Raw genomic sequence first — 26,247 nt, 5'->3', positions numbered from 1 at the left:
TCCCTTTACTCTGTGGCATTTGACCTCTGATGTCTTTGTGGTTTATCCACTGCTGTAATCATTTTTGCTGCAAACAATCAGTCATCAGCTTTGTTTGAGGAGCTCTATTTTTGCCCTGCAGATCTGCCTTTGGAGGCCAAACCAGGAAGAGGTGATGTCATGATGGCTATCACTTACAATGCTCCAGCCAGCTGCAGATGTACAGACCCCCTTCTCTCCTGAGGTATGACCTCAGCCTGGGAGTACAGAGGGAACATCTGCTTGATGATCTGGTTAGCAGGATGCAGGCTCGATCTGATGCAAGACATTACACTGGAGAGAGCTTCCTTGCGTGATGCAGTGGAAAATATTTTTGATCAGTCTTCATCTACTATTGCTATGACTGGAGTCTTAAAATAGGTCAGAAACAAGAAGACGAAGGTTCATGTGTCTCGTCCTTGTACTGAAGTGTACTAATTAATTTGCATTGATTGATGAGACATTTTAGGGACTATTTACCTTGGAAATACTTTAATTCCAGTCAACATGGAAATACCATTGGCAAGAGGATCCAGCAAAACGCTGCCTATTGCTCGAGACTTTATTCTTGACCTTGTGATTTGACAAAATGGGTGAACACTATGGGTGTTTAGTCTTTCAGTTAAACCAACCAGATTTTGCCCCAACTAAATCAACCAACCAGTTCTGTAATTGCTGGCAAACTTTAATTCTGTTGTCTTCTTTGCTGCTGTCAGCTGTTGTTTCACTGTGACTCTCCTCCAACCCATTCACCTCCAGTTTATTGTATCCAGTGCCCAGGTTGAGCTCACCAGGGTCCACCCCATCTCATCCAGATGTTCAGCCGTCATCTTCATCTCCATCACCAACAGCATCTAAGCTCCATCATGGGGTTTCCTATACTCCTCAAGGCTTCACCTTCTTTCTTAAAATATAATGGATGTGACAAAGGGGCCTAATCACCAGAGATATTTCTCATGTGATGTGCACATTGCAATAAATATTTATTAATTCAAAAAAGAAGTCTTTTTCTGACTGAACTACTCCAAGTGCCCGACTGGTCGAAAACAGTACGCACACCACTTGCTTTATCTCTTAAGCCCAAAAAACCCCCCAATTCCAGTGAAAAAGAGTAAATTCCTGCGCACACTTTTCACCTCTGCAATGATAGATTTATTTAAAAAAGGTTGACCTTTCTTTCATGACTGTCTTGCATGTACTCCTCTTCACTGCAAGCACTCAACCAATCAGAAATGTTCAGCAAGCACCACCCCAAAGTTTCTGCACTATTGAAACGTAATACTTTTTGGTCAGTAAAATAATGCACCCGGCACCTAATTTAGACTCTGATACCTGCAGTGGAAACACACTTAGTTCCTCCAAAGCTTCCTGGGTAAAGTTACTGTGGTTGCTTTAAACACAGGCAGGCTTACGTGTTTCTCCCTGTTTCCACTCTTTATGCTAAGCTGAGCTAACAAGCTGCTGGTTTTAGCCTTGTATTTAAAGTACAGCTATGAGTGAAGCAAATAAGCAATTTTTTTCAAGATGTATGCAAAGGGCCAGTATTTGGTTTGCCCGTTCTGAGCTACTGTGCTGCCAATGCATGTAAGCTAAATCATTCTGAAGTCTGTTCCATCTATTTTACTGTCTCATGAAAACAAAACTGACAAAAAGTTGTCTTGTGTCAACCTGCAAGCCTTTGCTGAGCAGCTGAGCTCAGAAGGATCTTCAAAGGTAAAACATGTCAAGCACAAATTCATGAATCAAAGGGAAACGCCCTGGACTGGACGTCTGGAGGCTTTGCAGGTCTAAAGCAGAAAACCCCGGGGCAATTTAGAGTCTCAAAATTCACTTGACTTAGATGTCTTTGCAAAATGAAAAGAAAATGTAAAACACCTTTAAATTCAGTGTGTATGACTAGGACAAAATAGCACTTCCTCAGTGAAGAAAGGCTTCTGAGAGTGCACCTGTATAGTGAGGGACAGCTGGCCCAGATACAGGTGCACTGCTATGTGTCAGCCTGGAACAAGCGTCGGCAGTTGGTTGAAGTTCATCGTGTCACCACCCACTTGTGCAAAATGTGCCACGACTGCTTTGACTGACAACTGGTGCGATCTAGGGTTAACTGTCCCATCGAACAAGTGACCGTGACAGCTGCTGTTAGACACTTCCCCTCCCCAAGACTCGAACACTTCGACTCAATAAAAACCAGGGCAGACCACCCTCCACACTCAGGCCGGGGAATCTCTTTGCTGGGGGTGAACAGAATTGTGTGCGTGCATGTGTGACGTTGGGGAGGGGGGTTGCAGACACAGTCCTCAAGGGAGTCTCATTTTACACAGAGGGTTTAGATTAGAAACACAGCATTGTCTAGCGAGAGGAGCGGTGATCAAACCTTTAAAAGACCTGAGAGAACAATCAATCAAGTGTGATTGAGAGGCAGTGTAATAAAGTTAGATAAGGTGTGTGTCCGCCTGTCATGCACACAACTTATCAGTGAGCCTCGCAGCATTTTAATGGACATATCTTGACCTTAAAGGTGGCTTGTAGCAGTGCCACCCTCTGATTGGTGCATCCTCTGTCTCTGTGCGATGAAGGTAGAAGAGGAAAGCCGAGAGCCCCTGGAGACAGCATTCAAATATTACCACCCCAGACATTATTTCTAGAAGGACTTGCAAAAAGCCGCGCCAAATGAGCCACCCGTTTGAAATGCGAGCTGGCCTGATGCACTGCTGCCGTGCTTCGCATTGCAGCAAAAAATCTGACGGGGTTGCCAAGAGCCCCTGCATGGCAAAATGGATTGCATGTGTGAAGGAGTGTCATCTAAACACGAGTGTCGGTCATCGTAAAGCATTTCCACCCCGTGCTAATTCATGGAAGTCTATGGAGTTAATGTTGTAATCAATCCTAACCCATGAGTCCACTCTTCCTCCGTCTGGTTAGAGACAGGCAGTGCTCCAAAGTTTCTAAATGGCTCCCGATCTTCATGAACCCTTACCTAATAGAGCATACTACTAAGTGGTTTAAATGTTAATGTCCCATCTACACCTTTTAGGTGCAACATGTTGGCCCCGTAGTTCTTATCCTGTTTTTGGTCGAGGGGACAGAGAAGCCGGAGCTTTTCTTTTTGATTAAACACAGTCAGTATGATTATTTCTGCACTGGACAGTGGAGCAGGACTTACTGCCAAAGAAATACTGAGGTGACAGGATGAGAAATGAAATTAGTGCAATGCTTTTTATTCCTGAGCTTTGGGAACAGTGTGTGTAACAAAATAATCTAAACCCAAAGGTTCACTTACTAGCTTTTTGGACCTTGAAAGCAAAATGAAAAAAGAAATGAAATGTTTTAGATGTGACTGCTTGCTGTTAGAATATGTGCTTCAAAATTTAAACTTGGCAAACACTCTAAATGATCACATATAAAGGTCAAATGTGCAGGGATTGAGGAGAATCTATTAGCAGAAATAGACTATCATATTCATAATTGACCCTTCCTCTGTACTCCAATAACAGTTGAGCAAGCTTGGTACCTGGATGAACCTGGGTCAACTTTCCTGTTTCCTGTTAAACTTATATGTGCATAGTTTGTCTATATTTAAATGAAAAACAAGTTAACAAGATGGTCGGGACGTTGCTGGGGGACCTGTAAAAGCAACACTTGATACACGGTCCATGTGAAGACCGTGTATCAAGTCCATGTGGTTTATTCCGTTCCCAAAACCAAAGACAGATTATGTTCAATGTAAAGGGTGGATTAGACTGTGCAGTAGACCTCACCATCAGCTGAACACCAACACACCGTCACCAAAAACACCTACATTTGTTTAAAGGTAACATTACCATGTAAAGCCACATTATATTGACATCACAATCTTCACAGACACATTGCATTGTTTCTAGCCACATCTTACGTCAGCCAGTGTTAGAAAATCAATAGCTAACGAGCTAGCTAATGTATAACATTAAAAAGATTCGGAAAAGGACAGGTGGGTTGGTCCCTGACACATGACACTAATTATTGTTAGTCAGAAAAGATTAAGTATTTATCCATCCATTACATATTGTAGTCGTCTCAATCTGAGTCTATGGCAGACCTACTCAACTAGGGCCACTTTAAAAACCTCATTCTAGCCCTTTGATAATTTTATTAGTCAGCTAATGAGTCTATTATTAGCTATGTCTGTTGCTATACAAAAAAAAAATCTCTTATTTCATTAAAAAGTTTTAACCCAGGCTGTTGAAGCAGAGAGAATTTTTCAAAAATCAAGTTTTTAAAGGTGCATTGTTTTTTTTCCCTGTACTTTTGTATGTATGTCTCTTTTTCTATTAATAGAAAAAATAAGATTACAAGTACATTGTTTTAACACATTTAAATTCGGCCCTGTGGCACTTAATGTTTTTCGACTGATTTCACATCTGGCCCTTCTAAAATCATAGTTGAATGGGCCCGGTCTGTGACAACAGGGTGTTCTACAGATTGTGCAGCACTCTGAGACAAATGTGTAATTTGTGATTTTGGCCTTTATAAGTAAAAGGGAAGAATTTTTGCATCAGGGTAATGATCAAAAGGTAATTGGTGGAAGTTTAAACCGTGGTAATAACAATGTTCGATTAATATTATTCCAGTCATACTTGATGTTGACCAACTTGACTGGATTGGTGGTTTAAACTCTGGTTGTGCTTCCAGACTTGCAGTTTGGTTCATTCGTTCTAGACCGAGGAATTAAAAATTGTTGCCTTTTTAGTTCTGCTCCAGTTCTGGTTCTCACTGGCTTTTAACAAATGTACCAGGAGCTGTAAACGTAACTGTAGCCAGTGCGAACACAAACCAGTCCAAAGTTAAGAGGCAACATGAAATTATTTTCCCATGTTCAAGAACAAGTGAGCAGGTGTGAAAGTGAGCCACTGATATTTGAATTTTACCTTGTTTTCTTCACAGTTTAACCCTTTGTTCAACGTGAATTCACAAAATGTGTTGCAGTTTTATTGTTATAGTACAGTGACCATTAATGGATGTTGGAGGGTCCTGTTAGGCCAGTGGCAGCCCGGTTGGTTTGCCATATTTTAGTGGGCAGAGCTTCATGTGAGCTTACAGTGAGTTAGTGATTCATTTGCTGACAGGTTGATCTGTTTGCAGTTTAATTTAGAAAAAAGGTGGTTGTGATGAACTTATATTACTGGCTGAGTCATTATACCTCCCCATGTCATGTCATGGCTTCAGATTTACAGGGTGCTTACTGTATGTCTGTCAGCCGCAGTACAGGTGACCTAAGGTTAGCTTACTAAGTGACATGTACTCCAAGCGAGTGTCTCAGACAGCAGAGAGATGGGAAAGAGCTGTCCCCTCTGTTGGCCTTTTCTCCTCCCCATCAGTGGCTGGTGTCCCGCTGTGTGATGGCTCAACAATGGGGACTGTCATCTAATTGCATCCACATTCAGTTCTTACTACTGCAGTGCACGGCCATGGGAAATAACAACAGCCTCTCTTTGTCTGTTCAGAGTATGCATGAAACACATTATTTGTTTACCTAGTCTGCAGTGTGAATAATCAAACTGAGATACAGCCATTATCGCATCAGCTGTCATAGCCATTAGTGCTACCAGGGAGAAAATCTCATTTTTAAAAAAGTTTTGGTAGCTTCCTCGCCACTGAGACAATTGTTTTTACATTTCTAGTGGTCACATACTCCCGATCCCTGCAACTGCATTAGTGAATTTAGTGATGTAAAATACAATTTGCTTCCTGTAAGCCACTCAGAAAATGCAGATATTTGCATTGTGGCCTCTTTATGCAGCATACAGAGAGGACGGACGACACGCTTCAGCCAAGTAATTCAATTTGCCAACAAATCTTGTTTGATATTTTATGGGCAGATTCCAGTAGGCCATTTATTAGACTCAATGTATAGGCCAAAAAGGAATAACAGCTTTATCCTTGGTGGTTTACAAATGGCTTTGAAATGGTATGTTAAACAAAATTCAACAAAATATATATTTAACTTTGTTTTTGTGCAGTAATTCAGAAATAGCCAATGTACTCGCTGCTGATTTTGCTTCTTTATGTCAGTCATATAGAGGAATCAGTATTAAAATGAAAAGGTTTCAGAGACCTTGAATCATGTTTATGCAGAATTCCACAATATAAAATTATTCCATTACGATCATATTAATTTGACTTGTAATCAAGTATTTTTACCTTGTGATATTGCTGCTTTTACTTAAAGGTGCTATATGTAAGAATTAGTCACATCCACATCCATAACACATCCATGACTGTGGCTTCTGTTAGCTTGTTAGCTCAGTTAGCCATGCAGCTTGCCAGACTACCAGGGGAGTGTTAGTGTTCACACCACTAGCACAGGAGATATGGACGACTGGTCGAAAGAGGTTTTCAGGCCCGGAGCTAACTGGTTAGCATGCTAGCTTCTGTAGAAATCTCTTCAACACAAAACATAGATGTCAAAACTGTTATTTGTTCTCGTTCAGTTGATGATTTTAGTTAATTTGTGAATGTTTTGAACTAAAATAACTTTTACTCATTTTGCACCTTTAAAGGTCCAATTTGTAAATAAGTAAATTTTTGATTCTCATCCCCAACACGTCAAACGCTAGCCGTGTTTCCATTAAGCATTATTGTGAGCATTTTGAAGAATATAGCATTAGAAATTTCATCGAAAAGGCACAATTCGAAAAAACTTTTGTACGCTTGCTTTAGGTGGTTTTCGTCTTTTGGGAATCAGAGTTAATGTGCAAAATGTTTGATGGAAACATATTTGCCAAATAAACTCTGACATAGCGAACATTCAGCTCAAATCATTGCATTTCTTCATCGTCTCCAGACAGCATGCAAGATGGCCAATGCTAGCTGACATGCAAGAACAATAACGACTTGCCCTGTCGAAAGTTATTCCTGAAGACCTCTCTCCATTTTGTCTCCTGGTTTGTTTACTTCCACAGCCATGCGTGATGTAGCCACGTAGCCCACACCGCGTTATCCTCTGTCAAAATTACACCTTACGTAGCCTAGTTCTTTCGCTCAAAAACAGTTTATGGAAACACACCAGATTCACGTATTAATTATTTATTTTTTTTGTGCAAACTTTCAAAGGTTCGCTTGAACTTTGTGTTACATTTTATGGAAACATGGGCACTGACCCTGACTGTAGGTGGGGTCGGCCACCATCCCAAATGAATTTTCTTTAATGTTGCAGCTGGTGAAAATAAAGACACATTCAGTGATCTTATTATTGCAATGCATAATTTTGTATGAGCTGATATATGTTACAAATGTAAAATATACTGCAAAACGACAAATGTAGTCGGGTATTAAAACAAAAACATCTCAAATGTACTACACTGGATTATAAAGTAGCTTAAAATGGAAAGTGTGCTTAAGTAGGACTACATGTCACTTTTTATCCAGTAATCCAGCGTTAAAACCAAGTAATATCAAAGTAATCTATCTTTATGAGGATATTACTGGTTGATTAAGCTGTTTTAATACCATAAACTGCCATAAAGCCTGATAGAGTCTGCATAAACTCAGGACAGGCCCTTCCTTTGAAGCAATAGGCCTGTAGGTGACTGGAGAAATGAGTGTGCAGCTGCTGATTGTGTGTGTGTGTGTGTGTGTGTGTGTGTGTGTGTGTGTGTTTGCATTGGAGGGAATCCTTGAGCTAAAAAAGTTTGGGGAGCCTTCTTTCTATTCCTACACACAATCATCACCACCACCACCATCATCATCATCATCATCATCCACGCCCCTCCCCCCCCACCCCCTCCTCGCACTGTTTTCCCAGATTTATTCACGTGCAGCTCGCTCCCGCCTCACTCAGACATTCTGTCGCCAGCGCCGTGACGTCACCTACGCCAGGAGCCTCCTCCGCTCGGAACGTTTCCCTCCGCCTGTCTTCAAGATAATCTAGTCCCCCTCACCGCGGCGACCCTGAACTTGACTAACGAGCTCGCGAAAAACGCCGAAAAGGCTTTTTTAACATCAGTGGAGGTTTTTATTAGAGCAACATTTATTTTATTTGACACATTATTCCTGAATGATTAAAATAACGCCCGGGCTGATTAACACTGCAATTACTCCTGTGTTCATTTGAATGGCTGTCATGTAAGCTCGTGTGCACATCAGGTTTTTTTATTTTTATTTATGATAATATATTATACTTGTGAGGCATTTTCCACTAGGAAACCCTCATGCTTTCTGCACCATTTTCGTGCTCTGAGAGGGAACTCACCTCTGTATCTCTGTGTGAATCAGATAAGATATTGTACGATTATTCTGAAATGAGTCACATTATTTCTGATGTACATGCATGAACTGATTCAGCTGGGGAAATGACACCTCGTGTCCTCTGCCGCTGCCCGCCCGGAGGCTATTTTCATGCATTATCATGCAATATTAATGAGATGTGAGAACTGTTGGGAAGTTTCACTTTTGACATTGCAAAATCAAGCCTCTATACACACCCAGCATGCAGGCGAGTCGAGGCTGAACAGGTTGTGTGTGTGTGTGTGTGTGTGTGTGTGTGTGCATTATTGTCTTGAGGTGAGAAGTTGAGATGATGGCATGTGTAAGCATGCTCCTGTGCTTTACCCCTGCACTTGGACGCTTTTGTTCTCCTGACAACATAAATAGTGCTTATCATATCACAATCAAAGCAAGAGGGGGAACTTAGAGGCAGGCTTAACACGGTGCAGTTCAGGAGTTCACTACAGATAAACCACAGACTTGACTGTCTGTCAGTTAAAACTACTGCAAGACATAACAGGCCAACTTTGGACAAGTTTTATATTGAAGCTTAGTTTCAGGCATTTCCTGTCTTTTTGAATGAATATGAATCGAGGTTAATGGGGTTTCTGAGTCCTTAAATTCCCCCGTGCACATGCAGAGGAGTACAAAAATTAACAATCCTGGGAGCTTCTGAGGTGAAAGAGACCCCATTTCTCTCCTCTTTCTCTTTAAACCGCATCAAAACAACCCAACATTTCACCACCTTTACACAGGCAGCCAACTCAGACGTTTGAAAAGAAACCCTCTCTCTCTCTCTCTCCGCTGGTGAGAAAGCTTTGGATTTAGCGAGAAAACCCCGGCATTGTCTCGCAGTTACATAATCCGTTTCCACACAGTGAATGAAGATGTTTGGATGTGTGAAAAGTAGGTCTTGTTATTGTCGGCGATGCATCCCGCGGCGTGATACTGGTGCTCAGCGGAGGGTGAGGCGGCTCCGCGACTCGCTGACGCCAGGCCGAGCAGACCCAAGACAGGCAGAGAGAGCACACAGGAGGGCAGAGAGAGAGAGGAGGCAGAGCAGCAGGGAGAGAAAAGGTACTGTAAACTTTTATCTTCCTCTTTTTTTTTTTTTTCCTTTTTTCTTTAACATGCTAAATGAAAAGTTTCTGTGTCGGTCTCTTCAGTTTCTAAGGTGTGCGTGGCTCTCGTTTGTAAGGAAGTAGATCCCAACAGTAATCAAGGCAACAGTGTGTCAAACTTTTTTTTTCTTCTTCTTCCTTTTTACTCACAGTATCAGACTGGAGGTGAACATGTAGCCACATTTTCGTGAACGTGTGAGCTAACTGTGTTGAAAAGCTGCAGGGTTTTGAAAGAGAGTTATAGTAATCTTGTAATAAAGTGAGAAAGATTACTGTATGTTACAGAAAACAGCAAGTTTGATAGGAATATTGTGGGAGTGGACACTTTTGGACACTGAAAACACCATATATTGAGCTTAAACCTCTCGTATCAGTTGAGATACTGGTGAATGCACTGACATGCTGCTGTGTGCAGTGAATATTCAGGAGGGAATGAAGACTGAACTGCAGTTATTCAACACATGGGAAGGAGATGTGTCAGTGAAAATGCTCCTCCTCAACTGAGAAGTCTTCAAAATGCTACAAAACAAAGAAATGTTCATTTTACTTTGATATGAATCAGAGATAAGTAGCAATTCTTCACATTTTCAGAGGCGTTTTTTCTTTAATGAATGACTTAAACAATGAAACAGTCATCAGAAGTGTTTCCTGATCAAGTTTCTGATGATCAGCTTATCGGTTATTCGACTGATCTTCTAAGATTTGTACTCAATAGTGGTCTTCCTCTATCATACACTTGATAACTCACCATACTTGATGTCATTTAAGCCGTGTATCATGAATAAAGAAGGTTACATGCGTATTACACCACGCTGGTTACATCCTTTTACATCCTGCAATTTAAAATTCAGTCATTTTGACTGGTGCACACTCGCCGAGGCCTACTCCAGCCGGTGCACCAGTGTGCTTCACAGGACATGTGTCCCATGTGTGGTTTTAGTCAATGTGTTTATGAATTTGTGTCTGTCTTGAGTGTGCATGCGAGAGAGGGAGAAAGAAAGAGAGTGAATGAGTGAGTGAGAGAGAGAGAGAGAGACCTACAGCAGCTAAGGCTAGATCCCCTGACATTATTGAAGATGACATATCAGATTACCCATAGGACAGGAATTTGTCCTTGTCCGTGATTTACTTCCAATTGTTTTATCGTCCTGCGTTCTCCCGGCATGCAGCTTTAAATTCTGTTTGAAAATTGAACAAATGGTGGTTTTATAGGATTCAAATGGCAGGGTTAGTTTTACATTTTAAATAAACGGCAATGCAGATTTACTCACAAAACATTGCATAAACATTTTATTTGCCTCGATGTACCCTAGACAAACATCCATCTATCCATCTAGGATTATAGTAAAGACAAAAAAAAACCCTCGCAACTACGAAGTGTAAATATAGGTTAACAGCATTCCTGTATCTACAGAGTCAGTCACAACAGTAGTGAACAACGTCAAAACCCTCCTGTGTGTCTGCACGGCCCGGTCAACATAGCCTGCCATGTGTCGGGGGTGAGGTGTCCGCCCTAACACAACACTAACCCAACACTGAGTGCCAGGCATGGTTGAGATAGCTGCTTGAAACCCCATGTGTTTGCTAGTTATGTCTGCAGTGGTGTGTGGACTGGTGTGTCTGGGACACAAAGAATCTGATCCCAGTTCAGCCCTTCAAAGTCAGGACAATACTCACCACAGTTTTGGTGACAGAGGGTTTTTTTTCCCTAGTGTTTTTCCATGTCAAGTGGGAAGTAATGTGACTGTCAGATTTTGCTCGCTTGTGTGTTATCCTTACCAGGTCGGAGCTGTGTATGTGTTGGTGGTTGTTAAAAAAAAGTGACCCAAGCAAGTTAAAAGAGCCTCCCAGGTCGATGCCTTGTGCAGAACCTCATGTCTGACTGGTTATTTCACACTTTGCTCTTCGACTCTTTCATTTAAAGGTGCTCTGATCAGGATTTTTGGGGCCCATCACTGATCATAATTGCAGGAAGCAGTATCAGCCAAAGCCCATCACTGATCACCAATCAAACGGTTTCTTTACTTTATTAACAGCTATAGTTAGTAGTTTTCAGTGGCATAACAAAAACAACTAAAATGTTGAGGGAATATTAATAAATGATTACATTTATGTGATTGATATGAAAAAGTTATCTGCAAATCTCACTGGTTACAAGTTTCTGTAACGCCAAACTCAAAGTACTTTAACTCCAAACTGTACTCAGCTAAAGTATTTAAGTATTTTTACTGTCAGGATATGTCAGATATTAGCTCCATTAGCTGTTAGCTCCGTTAGCCAAACACACTGCAGGACTCTGTTGCTCACCGGCAGGTTACAGCTAACAGATTTTGATACGGATCCAGTGCAATATATTTGCAAGGTCTTGCCAGCAAGCTGTTTTTGACTGAGGGATAGATGGCAGAAGCCACGAACATTTCAGAATAGTCATATTTGGTCTTGCGCTAAGTATCCAGACAGTGACTGTACCGCCGACACAGAGATAACAGTAACAGCATGAGAAAACGCACTCCATTTTAGTCAGCGTAGTCAGCAGAAGTCAGTTCAGTTTGTCATTTTCGTCTTGAGCCTTGCAGCACGATATGGCGGTTTGGCAGCGAGAAGAGAAACTTGGGTGCTTATCTGATTTGCTTTTCTGATCAGCCTTTATAAAGACCTCTTATCTCCACTATTAAGAACAAATATCTGCAAATAATGATCGGTGGCAGATCAATCTGAGCACCCTCAGTTTCATAAATGTCTGCATTTGCTGGCTACTTGGGCTGGCAATTGAATCTCAAATCAATCTCATCAAAAATGTCTAAAATGCTAAATGTTCTCTTTTACCAATCGTCGACCATGTTATTTTGGCAAAATTATTGTGCAGCTGCTTTTGTTTTGAAACCTTTTAGCATTTGAGAACTTCTTTTGTTAAATGAATAAAAGGGTTTGTAGAAAAATACTGAAAGAATGAATTTTTCATTGTTAATCTGCCAGTATTTTGTTGGATGCATTATTTAATACCAGACATTGGTTTGTTTTGTGTAAACAAAACAAACATTGCTTTGATATTTTTCATAATCATATCAATACTGAAATGTCAAACCTTACTTTGTGACAGCTGCTGCTCTGGAGATTGTTTCATACATCAGTGCTGCTTTGCTATGATTTGTATTTGTGAGGAAGCATGTATATTGCGTCTTTGTAGTGTTACTCTTTACTCAGTAATGACCCTTGAAGGCACTTAATCGAGAAGTGCTCCGTGAAGAGACCAGATATATGTTGTGTTTTCCATCTCTCGCTCTTCAAAACACTCCCTGTCTTACATCTCTGGCTTTGCCATCACCCTCACTTTCTTCCCCTCTTTCTCTTCCTGCATCATTCCCCCTCTCTTCCTCTCTCTCTTTTTATCTATCACCCTCTCTCTTCCTGCTCTCCTCTGTTTATAGCCTGTGACTCCATTGAGCGGGGGCTAATGGAGGCCCCATCCAGGACCCTGCTGATAAATAATGTAGCTTCTTTATAATGCTCCGTCCCAGGGGAAGGTCCAGAGAGCATCATTACTGCCTCCTCATCCTACACAGCCCAGGCCTAAATTGATTAACAGACACTGGAGCGGTGCAAAATGATCCATGGGGCTAGTGTAGTGGCTAACAGCTCGCACCAGGTGGGTCAAAGCCTCCGCCTGTCAGTGTCGCATGATCCCACTCTGTGCTCCCATTAGCCTCAGTTTCTGTCCGGCTGGCTAACTGATGGCCATAACAAGCTACCGCTAACACAATAGCGAGAGAGCATTGCCTGGACTCGGCTGAAGGGAATGTCAAGAGTGGTTTTATGGAGCTGTTGTGTAAATGATGGTGTGTGTTTCAGCTTTTATGGGGAGGAGAGCAGCGGCCAAGGCCACTGCAGGCATCTGTGTTACTCTTCATTGACTGGGAGACTGGGTGATGCACAGACATATAGATATTTGATGGAAGAAATACATCTTTATTGAGCTGACAGTCATATAATCAGTGAAGAGAATAAGTGGCAAAGGATTAGTCAGTTGACAGAAAATGTATCATCTATTAATGATGATCAGTCATCCAAACTAGGGTTGGGCTGATACATGATGTCATTGACTCCTGAGACCTGTACCATCATAAGATCATGATTTTAAAGGGGCCCCACTAGACCACGAGTTGTTGACTATGTGGGAGAGAAAATTAAATGAAGTTTGTAGCTGCTCAATGCACAAACGCTACGTCTCCATGTCCTAATTGCCCCGGTGACTACAGTGGTGAGATAACTCCTTACACCTTACGGCAACTCTGAGGGGACACACTGCCTCAAATTCAGAAACACTGAATTGGAGGCATGAGTGAACTCATGATGTTTCACTGTGGACGTCGTCATATGCCAGTTCAGGAGACATCGCCCAACCATAATCCAGGAAAGAGAAGAAGAAGAAGAAGAAATAATTAAGTTACCGATAAAGATGCACGATGATGGCACGCCATCAGTATTGGACGATAAAGCCTTTAAAATGTCATCATTGACGTGAAATGAATATTATTGCTGAAACAGGTTTGAAAATAAGGTTTCTTATCTATTACTTTCTCTATTACAATCTAAGCAGTCAGAGCTTTGAAGGTGGGATTACAACTGTCCTCTCCTTGTGCCAGTGCCAGGAAAATAGCAGCACAAAAATGGCAACAAGAACGGATGAGATCAATGCAGCTGTTCAGGTTGTCATTAGTCAGTCTGCAGAAATAAATATGCATTTTCTCTGATCTGGATGCCTCGATAAACTGCTCTGACCAGCAAACATAGATCACATGTCATGAATGAAATCTCACTGTATCAGGAAGTGAAACAAGATGGTATTTTAGTGTGTTTGTAAGGGTAGTAACTGAAAGTGAAAGTGATGTAATCAAGATAAGATCTTTGAAGATGACAAAATGCCTCCCAGATTTGCATTGAAGGGCTTCTAGTTTGCTTTGAGTTTAAATATTCAGAACTTGTTTTGGCAGACAAGCTGCAAAACCTAAATGTGAACATCAATCTATGTAGAGTAAAACTGTCGGAGAGAAAGAAACAAACATCCTAGTCAATACATAGGTATAGGAACAGGGAGGCACAATGGCGCCTTTATATTTTGACTGCCTCACAGACAACTCTAAACCAGCATTGTCCAAAGAACCAATACAAAGCCATCAGGACCTTTTCAATAAGCATGCGGTCAGGCCAGCAGTCAGATATTTCTATCTGTCAAGGTTGGAAATATCCAAGAGATATGGTCTCCAGCTGCAGCAGGATGACACTGGAGGATTGTGAAGCGACAGATGTTACAATACGAATTTTGTGGAATCTTCCATCTGAAATGGATTCAAGGTCGCTTTCTGCAGCTACTCCTGAACTTTTGCTGATAGTGCTGCCGGTTACTGAGAAGCCATCAAAGCAGCTTTGTGGCTGGAAGTGGATCACAGAGATGCTCTGTATGTCTGGCTGGTGACCGAGGTACAGAGATGATACTGCAGTGTTTGCCTTTTGAACTTTAGTTCTGCATCAGGCGCTGACAAGTTCACAATGTAATGCAATACTAAACATCAACTTTTTGTGATTTCCATGTTATATATACATTTTAATAAATGTATTTTAATAAATTCTAATAAATAGAACAGCACAGAAATCCAGAAACGTTGGTGTCAGAACAGCGGCAAGCAGAGACCGTACCCTTGATATTTCTGAGTATTGAACCTCGAAATCATACTTTCTTCATACCAACTGAATTGTGTGCATAGCTTTCACATACCGAAAGCAGGAATTAAATGTTTGGTTTTAATCTTGCACTGTAGTGATAAATTGAATAGTCAATCGACAGAAATTAATCTGCAACTGTTTTGCTTGTCAGTGTTTTTGTTCAACTTTGTGAAGCGAAAATGTCAGTAAATGTAAAGGGTTTTGCTGCTTTTTGTTTTCTTAAATCACAGAAATCATAGGAAGATGTTTGGACATGTTATGCAATTCAGATATGTTAAAAAAGAAGCATGTTAATATTCCTCAGTGCAAAGTCCCAGAAAGGTATGGTTTGGTTTTAAGTCTTAAAACCATCACTTAAATAATCCTCCAATCTTGACAACTGCACTACAAAGGAAGGAGCACTCTTGGTGAGAGCGGAAGGTCGGTTAAAGAACATACCTTTTTCTCTCCTACCCTGCATGTGTTGAAAAATATATGCAGGTGTTAGCAAGAGGAAGTGATGTCACTGCTGTGCTGGCGATGACTGATACAGAGACATACATTCACACAATGTTTCCTGTTTCTTTGATGGGGGAGAGTTGTTCTCGTAGGATGCTAGCAGGGTGTGATATTAGAGTGGGGTCATGTGGCATGAAAGATATTAGTGTTGAGATATGTTTTCCCTTGACACACACACACACACACACACACACACACACACACACACACAGACAACCCCGAGTCCTCTCGTATGCCCCCTCTTATGTTAGTAGTTCTGCGTCACTTTTGATCAGCCAATGTGATTCGGGTGGCTAAGCTAAGTATAGGTGCAACTTGCTTCTTTCCTGTCAGTGTGGCTGGCAACACTAAGTGTCCTGGGCCCCCACAACACACACATACACTACACACAAACACACACACACTCGTTGTAAACAGCACCTGTTCTCATCAAACTTCCCTGCCCGTTTGTCAGTATGATGTAGCCGACGCATGCAGTAGCTGACAAAGATAGAAATCGCTATTCATCCCATAATCTGAAGGGCCAAGAATAACTACAGAGCAGTCTTAATGATGTATTTGTTCCTGCTAGTAGGAAATCCAATATACTGCAGGCTTTACTGTCAGAGAGTGATGCGTCCTCACCCATGAGTCAGTGTGGATAAAAGGTGGTGGATTTCTGACAAGCTGTTTATTCGATTCTGGGATTGCATCTCAACATTTATGCACAGCCGGACCTCAACCATAACTACGTTTTTATCTCTCTAATTGCATTCAGAAGAAGTTGAAAAGAAGGTGGAACTGGAAGAGCTCAATGCGCTCTTGTTTTCCCTTTTAAAAGCTAGAATGCATGTACCTCCTGGCTACTGAATTGCTCCTGTGGGACCCAATTGAATGGGCACATTTATCCTGGGGTCCACATGCACTTCCTTTTCATTGTCCTGCACATTGCCAGATTCCTGCCCAAAACCAGGGTTTGTTGGTTGGTGGTGTTGAAGCTTTATAGAACATTTGCCTCAGCGGGCGGCTCATTGAAAGTCTCCTTCCTCTGAAATCTGAAAGACCTTTTCAGATTTCACATACGTTTATGCAGAATCCTCCAGCAAAGACTTTTTTTTCTGCTCTAGTTGCTACAGAGATACTTTTTTGAGAAAGAGCAACAGAGAGGACTACAAAGCCTTTGACCTGCAGTGTCAAGTAAAACTATGGATTGCCAGTATGGATAAATTCAATCACTGCATCTTAAGTGTAATATTTCCATATCTATAGGGGGAGTATGGTAAGACAGAAGTATACTAGTACTTTTAATTGTCTTTCACTTGTTTTGTCCACAACTCAAAGATATTCTGTTTACTGTCACAAACGAGTGACAAACATTTTAGCTGGAAACAGAATTTTTCTTTTTTTTTCTTTTTACATAATTGATTAAATCAATTAACTGATTGTCAGAAAAGTAGGCGATTCATTTCATAGTTGACAACTAATGAATTCATTGTTGCAGCTCTAGAGTATTGAATAGTATTTTTACAAAGTGATTCAGATGTTAAACCTGCAGGCCAAAAATTCCTACAATTTGTGTAGGCTACATATTGTCAGTAAAGTCCTTGACTGTAAATGGCATTAGTAGGTGGTGGTAATGTGACAAGCTGTACGGACAGGAAGCTATCTGGAGAATCCGTTGTGACTCGTCTGCCAGTTTCCCAGAAGCCATGATTGACATGGCCATAACAGCTATAAAGGTGACATCATCGCCTCATCACGGGTCGTTCTGACAGTCTTCTGATGAGACATCAGTGGTGCTAGTGAGGCAAAAGGGGGAGAGGTAAAGGTACGACTCAACATACTGAAGTTGCTACAGTTTTGTGGGGGAAAGGACACAGCGAGCCGACTGCATGTGCAGAGGTGTGTTTGAAATGTCAGATAAATTTAGAAATACTCATCGGTGCTAACCTACCTCTCCTTTTCTTCTAGTGACTGTCAAGAGGATCTGATCTCACATCTTGGAAGCTGAGGATTATCTTAAAGTCCAAAACACAAAGCGATTTAGTCTTTCTTTTCTAAGACTGGACTGTCCATCACCGCTGCTCTCACTTCCTTTGGACAGAAGGGAGAGGGGAGGAGGGCGGCTCGTCCGACATGAACGTCACCTCACTCTTCTCCTTCACCAGCCCGGCAGTCAAACGGCTGCTGGGTTGGAAGCAGGGAGACGAGGAAGAAAAGTGGGCGGAAAAGGCCGTGGATGCTCTGGTTAAGAAACTGAAAAAGAAGAAGGGGGCCATGGAGGAGCTGGAGAGGGCTCTCAGCTGCCCGGGTCAGCCCAGTAACTGTGTGACAATCCCCCGCTCCCTGGATGGACGGCTGCAGGTGTCCCATAGGAAAGGTCTGCCGCATGTCATTTACTGTCGGGTGTGGCGCTGGCCCGACCTGCAGTCCCACCATGAGCTCAAGGCCCTGGAGTGCTGCGAGTACCCCTTCGGCTCCAAACAGAAGGATGTGTGTATCAACCCCTACCACTACAAACGAGTAGACAGTCCAGGTGAGTGATGTGATCAGTAGGGAGAGAGAACAATTGGATTGGTGCATCCTTCAACGTTATATCACAGAAGATGAAATGTATAAAATTAAACTCAATAGAAAGAATTTCTGATAAAGTTAATTTTTTTTTAAATTGTCATGTTTTATCTTTATTTGAATAGATAAATCAGAACAAGGACACAGTGTGTCATAGCAAAGTAACAAATACTCATTCAAAATGTCCCGACTCACATACCACAGTACATGAGTAAGTGAGCTTTAGTATGAGTGAGCGAGTGAGTGAGTGAGTGAGCAAGTGAATGAGTAAGTGAGCGAGTGAGTTAGTGAGTGATCTTAACCATGAGTGAGCTAAAGAGTGAGTAAGTGAGAAAGTGAGCGAGTTCGCAAAAGACTCAGTGAGTGAGTGAGCAAGTGAGTGAGTGATGAGTGAGTAAGTGAGTTAGCTTAAGAAGTGAGTAAGTGATCAGAATTGCATTGAAATTGGCAGCTACTGATCAGACAAGTGAGTAGCTAGATTTAAGGACGCAACATGGCTTTTTACTTGCCCTGGGCAGTAAGGCAGCCATTCAGGTTAAGCCCTGCTAGTGGTTAAGACCACATATCGTTTAATGTGAGCCCTGATTTGATGTTTTGCCTAGTAAAAGGAAAACGATGCCAAAAAAACACTAAACCAATTTACATTTAATTTGAGGAACTTTTTAAGCAGTTTTTAAAGTTTAAGTCCGACACCCATGTTCCTGTCCATTCCTTTCCAGTAATGACTTCTGCAGATGCATACTTTTTTTTTTACTCTTAGGCATCTCTTTATCTGTTTTCTGAAAGTTGTTTTAATCTGTTCAAAACACCAAGAAAAAGAAAATTAAAAGACCTGAGCATAATCGAGATAAGGAGAGATTTAAATAGAGACTGACTAAGCCTCTGAGCTGCAAAGGTAGTGCAGAAACAAGACATATCAAACACTACTTGGTCTACTAAACAGAAAATGAGGGTCAGCTGACAAGATAGAAACAGCTGTGTGCAGGGTGCTTAGTGTGTAAAGGGCCAAGTATGTGTGCGTGTGTGTGTGTGTGTGTGTGTGTGTGTGTGTGTTTGTTCATGTGTGTGTGGAGCAGGAAATTCCATCAGGGAGAGAATGAGGGCTTTGTTTTGGGCATGCTCTGTGCTGCTGGCCTTTTTTTTTTTTACATTTATGCACACATGAAAACACCCAGGCATACACACTCACACGCGTGTTACAAAACCAGCAGGCTATACACACACAAACACACCCATGGCTGCGCGCACAGATTCTCTGAGGATGGCTGGAACAGGAAGCCAGTCACCCAAACACAATGGGAGGAAAGAGTTGTTGCCTGCCCTGCACACTTTTTGTTTTAGCAGCGGGTGGAAGACGGGAGGGCTAAGGTGATTAAACCCCACAGCACCTGTCTGTCCACACTACCCTCCTCTTCTTCTCTCCTAACACCCCCCGCCTACACACACATCCTGTCAATCTCCCTTCACTATTCTACCAAACACCTGCTCCACATATAACCTTTGGAATAAACTGCTACATTGATGCATTGGCCCGCTTCAGCACACATGGGCTACCTGCAGGAACATTTGACAGCAGCGCAGGCCCCATCTAAAATTTCAGCACCAGCTTTATTTATCTGCGCAGATATTTATAGGCACAAGCGGAGCGTATCTGTATGGTTTGTATGCACTGCACCTGAATAGCCCTCACATCAGCCAGGATATTTACCCCAAGTGATGAATTCCTCAAGAATCGCTCAGCTCAAAATGTCTTTTCAGAGCAGAAACCTGAGAGTTTGGGCCAAGTACTGCTGGCTAAGACCGAAAGGCTGGAAGCTGACATTTAAAAAAATGCAGGGACATCTGCGCTCAGAATGTAAAAACATGTAGAGTGCCAGAAAGAGATTTCTTTATTATGTTGGAATAAAATAATTCAATTCTTATTGAGTTTGTATGGAGAGGTTTTGCATGTGTGTGTGTGCCAGATGATTGCAGTGCTGAAACACTTAGACGATTAAGCATTAGACTGAGATAAATGAAGTTCTTCATTAATCCCAGCTGTCAATTATCACAAAAGCCAAGTCACGTAAATCACAGAACAATGAAATAAAGACACTCGAGAAGGAAGTTAGGAAACAAAATCCATAAATAATAAACAATCAGCTCAAATAAAATATAATTTGAGATGCAAAGTATTGAAAGTATTCTTACTTTAATATAATGCCACTGTACATCACCCACATATGATCATTTATGGAGCAAAAAATGACTCTAAGATGAGTAGTAACTGCTTTTCTGACTTTCCATTCGGCTTTGGACTGTTGCTCTGGAAGAAAAAGCATTTTATAGACATTGTCTTTGTCCAATTGGAAAAAATTAATGCCTGGCATATCAAGGTACATCATCACAATGATGCAAAAATCATATAAAAAGTATTAGTAAAAGTATTGCCATTAAACATTCCCGCTCACTGACAACATTGCCCACAATGGCTACAAGTTTATTTAAGTCATAGTAGTAGTGCTTAGTGTCTTAACTGTTACTGTTAAAATTAATGAGAGCTTAAAAGCTTTCAATCAAATCTTTAGAAATCAAAACAGCTTTAGTTGACCTGAAGGATCTCTGCTCACAGGAGAAACAAACTGTCATTGGTTGCATAAAAGCACTTCCTGTTTTAACCATTTTGATGTCTTTCTCCCTCTTAAGTGCTGCCTCCTGTGTTGGTACCGAGGAACAGCGAGTTCAACGCCAAGCATACAATGTTGCCCCGCTTCCGCAACCCTCTACAACAGAATGAGCCGCACATGCCGCAGAATGCCACCTTCCCAGAATCCTTTCCTCAGGCCAACACAATGCCCCCCAATTTCCCCCATTCGCCGGCAAACAGTTACCCAAACTCCCCGGGAAGCGGCAGCAGCGCCACCTTCCCTCATTCACCATCCAGCTCCGACCCCGGCAGTCCATTCCAGATGCCAGGTGAGTACAAACAGTAAAATATTTTGGACTTTTCTTCCTCTTCCTCTTCCTCCAACAACAACTCACTTCTCTGCTCTTTGTTCTGCCCCCTTCCTGATGCAGAGACTCCCCCTCCTGCCTACATGCCCCCAGAGGAGCAGATGACTCAGGATTGCCCTCAGCCAATGGACACCAACCTCATGGCTCCGCCCTTGCCTCTAGAGAGTAACAACCGGGCAGGTAACCATGGCAGTTACTATCTCACACACACACACACACACACACACACACACACGCACGCACCCTCGTCCTTGTGTTTACGGTGATATCATCCACATAAAGCTGTCTGCACCTGCTCGCCTTGATCTGCAGGTGCAAAGATTTCTGGGAAGCCTGGATGTTGTTAAAGTTTTTTTTTTCTCCTGTGGTCAAACTTGAAATCCAAAAAAAGGAAAGAAAAACCTCAGCTGAGTCGATGCCATATCCTGTCAGATAAAACCTGCACAGTTTGTGGAAAGGACCTGCGAGTTTACAGTGAGCCTCTGTCTGTGGGTGCGAGCCCATGGGAAGCTCAAAGCCTCAGCAAATTAAGCCAGGCCTCAGAGCAGTTTTATGAGGTCTATAAAAGCTGGGGCTTATGTCATCTCTGCTGGTGGTAATGACTTGAAACCCGTTAACGATAAGATTCACTAATTACCTCCAACTTTCAGATCTGAAATGGGGTGCAGTAATTGCTGCTATCTCTATTTTGTGGTTTTGGCTTTATTGTGCTAAAGAGCAGACACATCCGAACCCTGCATCCGTGATCGTTAACGACCATACAACGGACGCGTCTTGGACTCCAGAGCCATCTGGTGTAGTGCTGCTGATAATTTCTATCAGTAATAATGAGAATATAAATGATACGTTAATTGCTGAGATCTGAGAACACAGTAACATTGCTAAAAGTCAGATGGAGTGAGGTTTTACAGGTGAGACAACAGACTGACTTTTGGCCGTGCCGAGCAAAACTACGCTGTGTGGATTTGCATTTTCATTACCAATTTAGATGGTTGTGCCAGAGATGGACTCTCTTTTGCCTCCAAGCCGGTCGTGGTGACATTAGATGGGCTTCGTCATCATTCAGGGACCAATGGTAGCTTCCTTTTCACGTTGTGATATCCTGTTGAGGTTCACACCTCATCTACTGGCTGGCTTAGAACCTGTCAGATGGTCTTACTAAAATCGCTATCATATCATCTTGATCTTAGCAACGACTTTGGTGAGCATAATGTTAACACAACCGTTATCACAACGGCCAGTTTGGCCCAAGTTGTAAACCACAACTTTCTCTTTGATGTTTCAATGTTTAATTTCTGCACACACACACCATGTAGGTGTTTTAGTTAAATGATTCTGACCTCACACTGGAATAACAGCTGGACTTCGGTCTGAACTTTAGTTTTCCACACCTGACCAACAAAATATCTGTACAGTTTTATGATCATGCACCCAAGGCCCAAAACTCCTGCCCACACATGGTGACAGCAGTAACGGGAAGAGCTGTTGAAATGTTTGCTGGAGGTGGGAGTTTGGGGAGTTCTTTTCTTTTCCACAAGCTGCATCCTGTACGGGGGAGCTGGTTTCTATTGTAGGCCAGCTCTGGGAAGGGGACAGACAAAACACACCTGCTAGCCAGTGCCCCGCTACAGAGGAAGTTTGGGAGAAGTATGTGCTTAGATAAACATGATTTATTCCTCTCTCTGAGAGAGGGTGAGGCCAGCTGGCACTGGCTCGCCGTCAGATACGACGAGGCACAGAGAGCATGGCCAGCCACCTTCTATTGACTGTTTTCCGGCTCAATAAAGGCTGGCACACAGACCACAGACAGTAGGCATACTTTAAGATGCGTCCGCATTGATTTCGGTCAGCATAAATGTACACAGATGTAGCCAGTGGGTCCTATATGCTTATTCAAATCATTGTTATGGGCTACAAGGGACAATTTGGACAAAATAATTGTGCAGATGAGTAAGATTTATAGCTAAGCTTCTGCTGGCATCAGTGTTTCCTGGCAGCTTGTCTGCACATGAGTCTGCTCAGAAGAATCTTAAATGTGCATTAAATGTGTCTGTCTGTCTCTGCATGTACTGCAAACTCACTCTTGTGACCTGTAAATGTGTCTCTCAGTTGATGTGCAGCCTGTGGCCTATGAGGAACCGAAGCACTGGTGCTCTATTGTTTACTACGAGCTCAACAATCGCGTCGGCGAGGCGTTCCAGGCGTCCTCCACCAGCGTGCTCGTCGATGGCTTCACAGATCCCTCCAACAACCGCAACCGATTCTGCCTCGGCCTGCTCTCCAACGTCAACCGCAACTCCACCATTGAGAACACCCGGCGGCACATTGGCAAAGGTGCAGTATGGAAAGCCCGTCAATGACTCCAATGCACAGACCGTCAACAGATGATACTAAATCAATTCATGCTGTCAATAGATGTTAGAACGGAACAATAACAACAAACTGAGGAAACATTTTAGTGTGTGTATTGATTTTAAAGATGACCACACTGATGTTTTGGGACCTTTGTTTTTGCTGTTGAAAGCGAGCTCTACTCCTGCAGGTGACACTTTATTCTCCCCCGTTTCCTCCCAGGTGTCCATCTGTACTATGTTGGCGGGGAGGTGTATGCAGAATGTCTGAGTGATAGCAGTATCTTCGTCCAGAGTCGTAACTGTAACTACCACCACGGTTTCCATCCCACGACTGTGTGTAAGATCCCCAGCGGCTGCAGCCTGAAGATTTTCAACAACCAGGAGTTTGCTGAGCTGCTGGCGCAGTCCGTCAACCACGGCTTCGAGGCCGTTTATGAGCTCACCAAGATGTGTACCATCCGCATGAGCTTCGTTAAGGTAAGAAGATCAAATTTTAAAAGAGAGAACAGTATTACCCTTTGAACTCTTCTTATAAATTGACTCAATCAAGTTTTACAATTGAGTTACTATTAATACTTAACATCAACGTGTCCATTGTTCATTTTTAAGTGTTAAACAAGTGAAAATTGGATTTAGAAAATCAATTTAAAATCAGTTTCTCCTTTTTTACAAAGTTTTATTTGCGGTGAAAATCTTATCCCCTTTAACCATCAACGTTAACACAGTGCAATCAATAAAGTATTAACATGGGGAAAAAAATAGGAAAAAGTACAACAAGAACAAGTAAAATCTTACGGCATAATTTAAAAACAATGTGTTTTCATGTATTTTCAGGGCTGGGGAGCAGAGTACCACCGCCAGGATGTGACCAGCACACCCTGCTGGATTGAGATTCACCTGCATGGTCCCCTGCAGTGGTTGGATAAGGTGCTAACCCAGATGGGCTCCCCCCACAACCCTATATCCTCCGTCTCCTAGGCTTCACTGTCCTCGGCCCTGCGGCTGTCCACACCCCAGCATTTTGTTCTAAGCAGCGAAAAAAGGGTCACAGATTGGCTTGTGGTTCGGACAATCAGAGTTTTCCGGTAAACTGAAACACAAGCTGATCTGAGACCAGTAGGGCTGGGCGGGTTGGTTTGTTCTCTACTTGAAGGATGTCTGAATTGGGCACATTTACAGTCTGGGAGAGGAGTAAGCAAAGTGAGCGTGATGCAACTGGAAGATACTTGATCTTTGTGACCAACTGTAATAATTAGACCATCACACTCATCATGATGCAAGTATCCTCCCTGATCTTGCTCCCACAATGTCTCTTTTTCATTGTTCTATTATTCTGACTCATTACTAGTCCGCATCTAAATATTCCCTCTGAAATCCAGATATACTTGTATAGCTACAATAATTATGGGACATTCCAGGTCACCAAAATTGGCGTCAGTTGCAGTCTACCGCCTGACTGCCGTGAAGTTGGCATGAAATGTACTTTAGGACATGTAAAAAGTTAGCAGGGACTTGGAGGTTGACCAACATTACTGAATTTTTTAAATCATCTCCAGATACTTAAACAAGTATGCCGTTTCCTCAAAGTGTTCCTTTTTTTTAAGGCTAATAAATTCAAGCAGTACAAAGTTGTAATAAAAAAAAAATAAAATCCCATATCACAGATCATAAAAAATAATAAGAGGGCAAAATTAGGGGGAGTTTGAGAGTTTAGAGTGGGGTGTAGTGTGGGGCATGGCACTAAAAGGGCATTTCAAACTATTCAGAAGAAAAGACTAATGTTTAAATGTTGCTCATCTTGTGTTACACTCGTGTTTCAAATGAATTTTACGAGAAAAAAAAAGAATAGTGTTTAGGTATATTCACTATTAGAGTATGTGCTGTGCAGTCTGGTTTTTGCAAAGCATAGTTTGGTTAGTGTAGTGTTACACATTTAAGACTGGTAGCTAAACACCACATGAAGCAGAGGCAAATACGAGTGCAGTTTAGTTTGTCCCCTGTTGTTGCACTCTGCAGCAAAATCAAATGTGTCAAATGCGGAGTCACATTGAGGACATGAATATTTCAGTGACTGCGCTTCATTCTCTGATTACATCGACTGAGCAAAACGCGTTAAATGACTGTTATGGGAAAATGTTGAGCATTCAAATTTTAATTGTTGACTGAGAAAAGGGGATCAGTTACTGACGTCCCTGTATGATTTTTTTTTTATAAAATGCAGATTTTTGCCCTTCAATTCTTTTATGCTTTGAGCAATCCTCTTTGCTATTAAACTGTATTACTCTTTACATTCTTTTTGTATTTTTTGAACGTTTCTGTTTTGTTTGTCTGCACTTTCACACATTGCATCTTTGTTTTTTTTTTTTGTTTTTCTCCTTTGTGTTTTTGCTCAGTAAAACTCCCAGAAAAGCAGTTTTATTCCATGAATATCAAGCCTCTACTGGAAGATTCAATAAATTTGTTTCATTACTTGCAACTTCTCCGTCTGTTGTATGATCACTGTGTCAGGGCATGTGTGTGTGTGGCGTTTGTGTGTCTGTCTCTTTAATTACAGGCCACGCTTGCATAGAAAAGAAATATGCATCATGGTATTGTCAGGGACTTTCAAAGACATGAACCACTCTCTGTGTGGTGTGTGTGTGTGTGTGTGTGTATGGACGTAGACCTTCAATTAGGGAGGCACAACAATTACAAGTGCATCTGAAACCCAACTGCACTAATGTTAAGCGTGATTGCGTTTTCCAGTAAAA

The 26,247-nt window shown here is 42.0% G+C and overlaps 1 protein-coding gene across 2 annotated transcripts; it reads left to right on the top strand.

Moving 5' to 3' along the window:
- Nucleotides 1-9,240: 9,240 nt before the first annotated feature.
- On the top strand, nt 9,241-25,973 carry smad1 (SMAD family member 1). 2 transcript variants are annotated; one of them, XM_084377533.1, is made up of 7 exons: nt 9,241-9,336; nt 17,550-18,114; nt 20,835-21,104; nt 21,207-21,323; nt 23,253-23,477; nt 23,718-23,974; nt 24,332-25,973. In XM_084377533.1, exons 2-7 carry the CDS (start codon nt 17,715-17,717, stop codon nt 24,473-24,475), a joined length of 1,413 nt encoding a protein of 470 aa, XP_084233659.1. In that variant the 5' UTR covers nt 9,241-9,336; nt 17,550-17,714; the 3' UTR covers nt 24,476-25,973. The 2 variants fall into 2 exon arrangements, with proteins under 2 accessions (XP_084233659.1, XP_084233660.1); XM_084377534.1 differs by lacking the exon at nt 9,241-9,336 and adding an exon at nt 12,836-13,026.
- Nucleotides 25,974-26,247: the final 274 nt, after the last annotated feature.

The sequence above is a fragment of the Pagrus pagrus genome, assembly GCF_965226575.1.
Source record: "Pagrus pagrus genome assembly, chromosome: 2".
NCBI classification, from domain to species: Eukaryota; Metazoa; Chordata; class Actinopteri; order Spariformes; family Sparidae; genus Pagrus; species Pagrus pagrus.
This window is presented reverse-complemented; position numbering and strand designations above follow the sequence as displayed.

Bases quoted from the DNA above. Each gene is read 5' to 3' on its own strand.
- smad1 (XM_084377533.1), top strand. From the start codon at position 17,715: ATGAACGTCACCTCACTCTTCTCCTTCACCAGCCCGGCAGTCAAACGG. The intron at 21,324-23,252 runs GTAACCATGGCA...TGTGTCTCTCAG, and splicing joins AGAGAGTAACAACCGGGCAG to TTGATGTGCAGCCTGTGGCC. The intron at 23,478-23,717 runs GTGCAGTATGGA...GTTTCCTCCCAG, and splicing joins CCGGCGGCACATTGGCAAAG to GTGTCCATCTGTACTATGTT.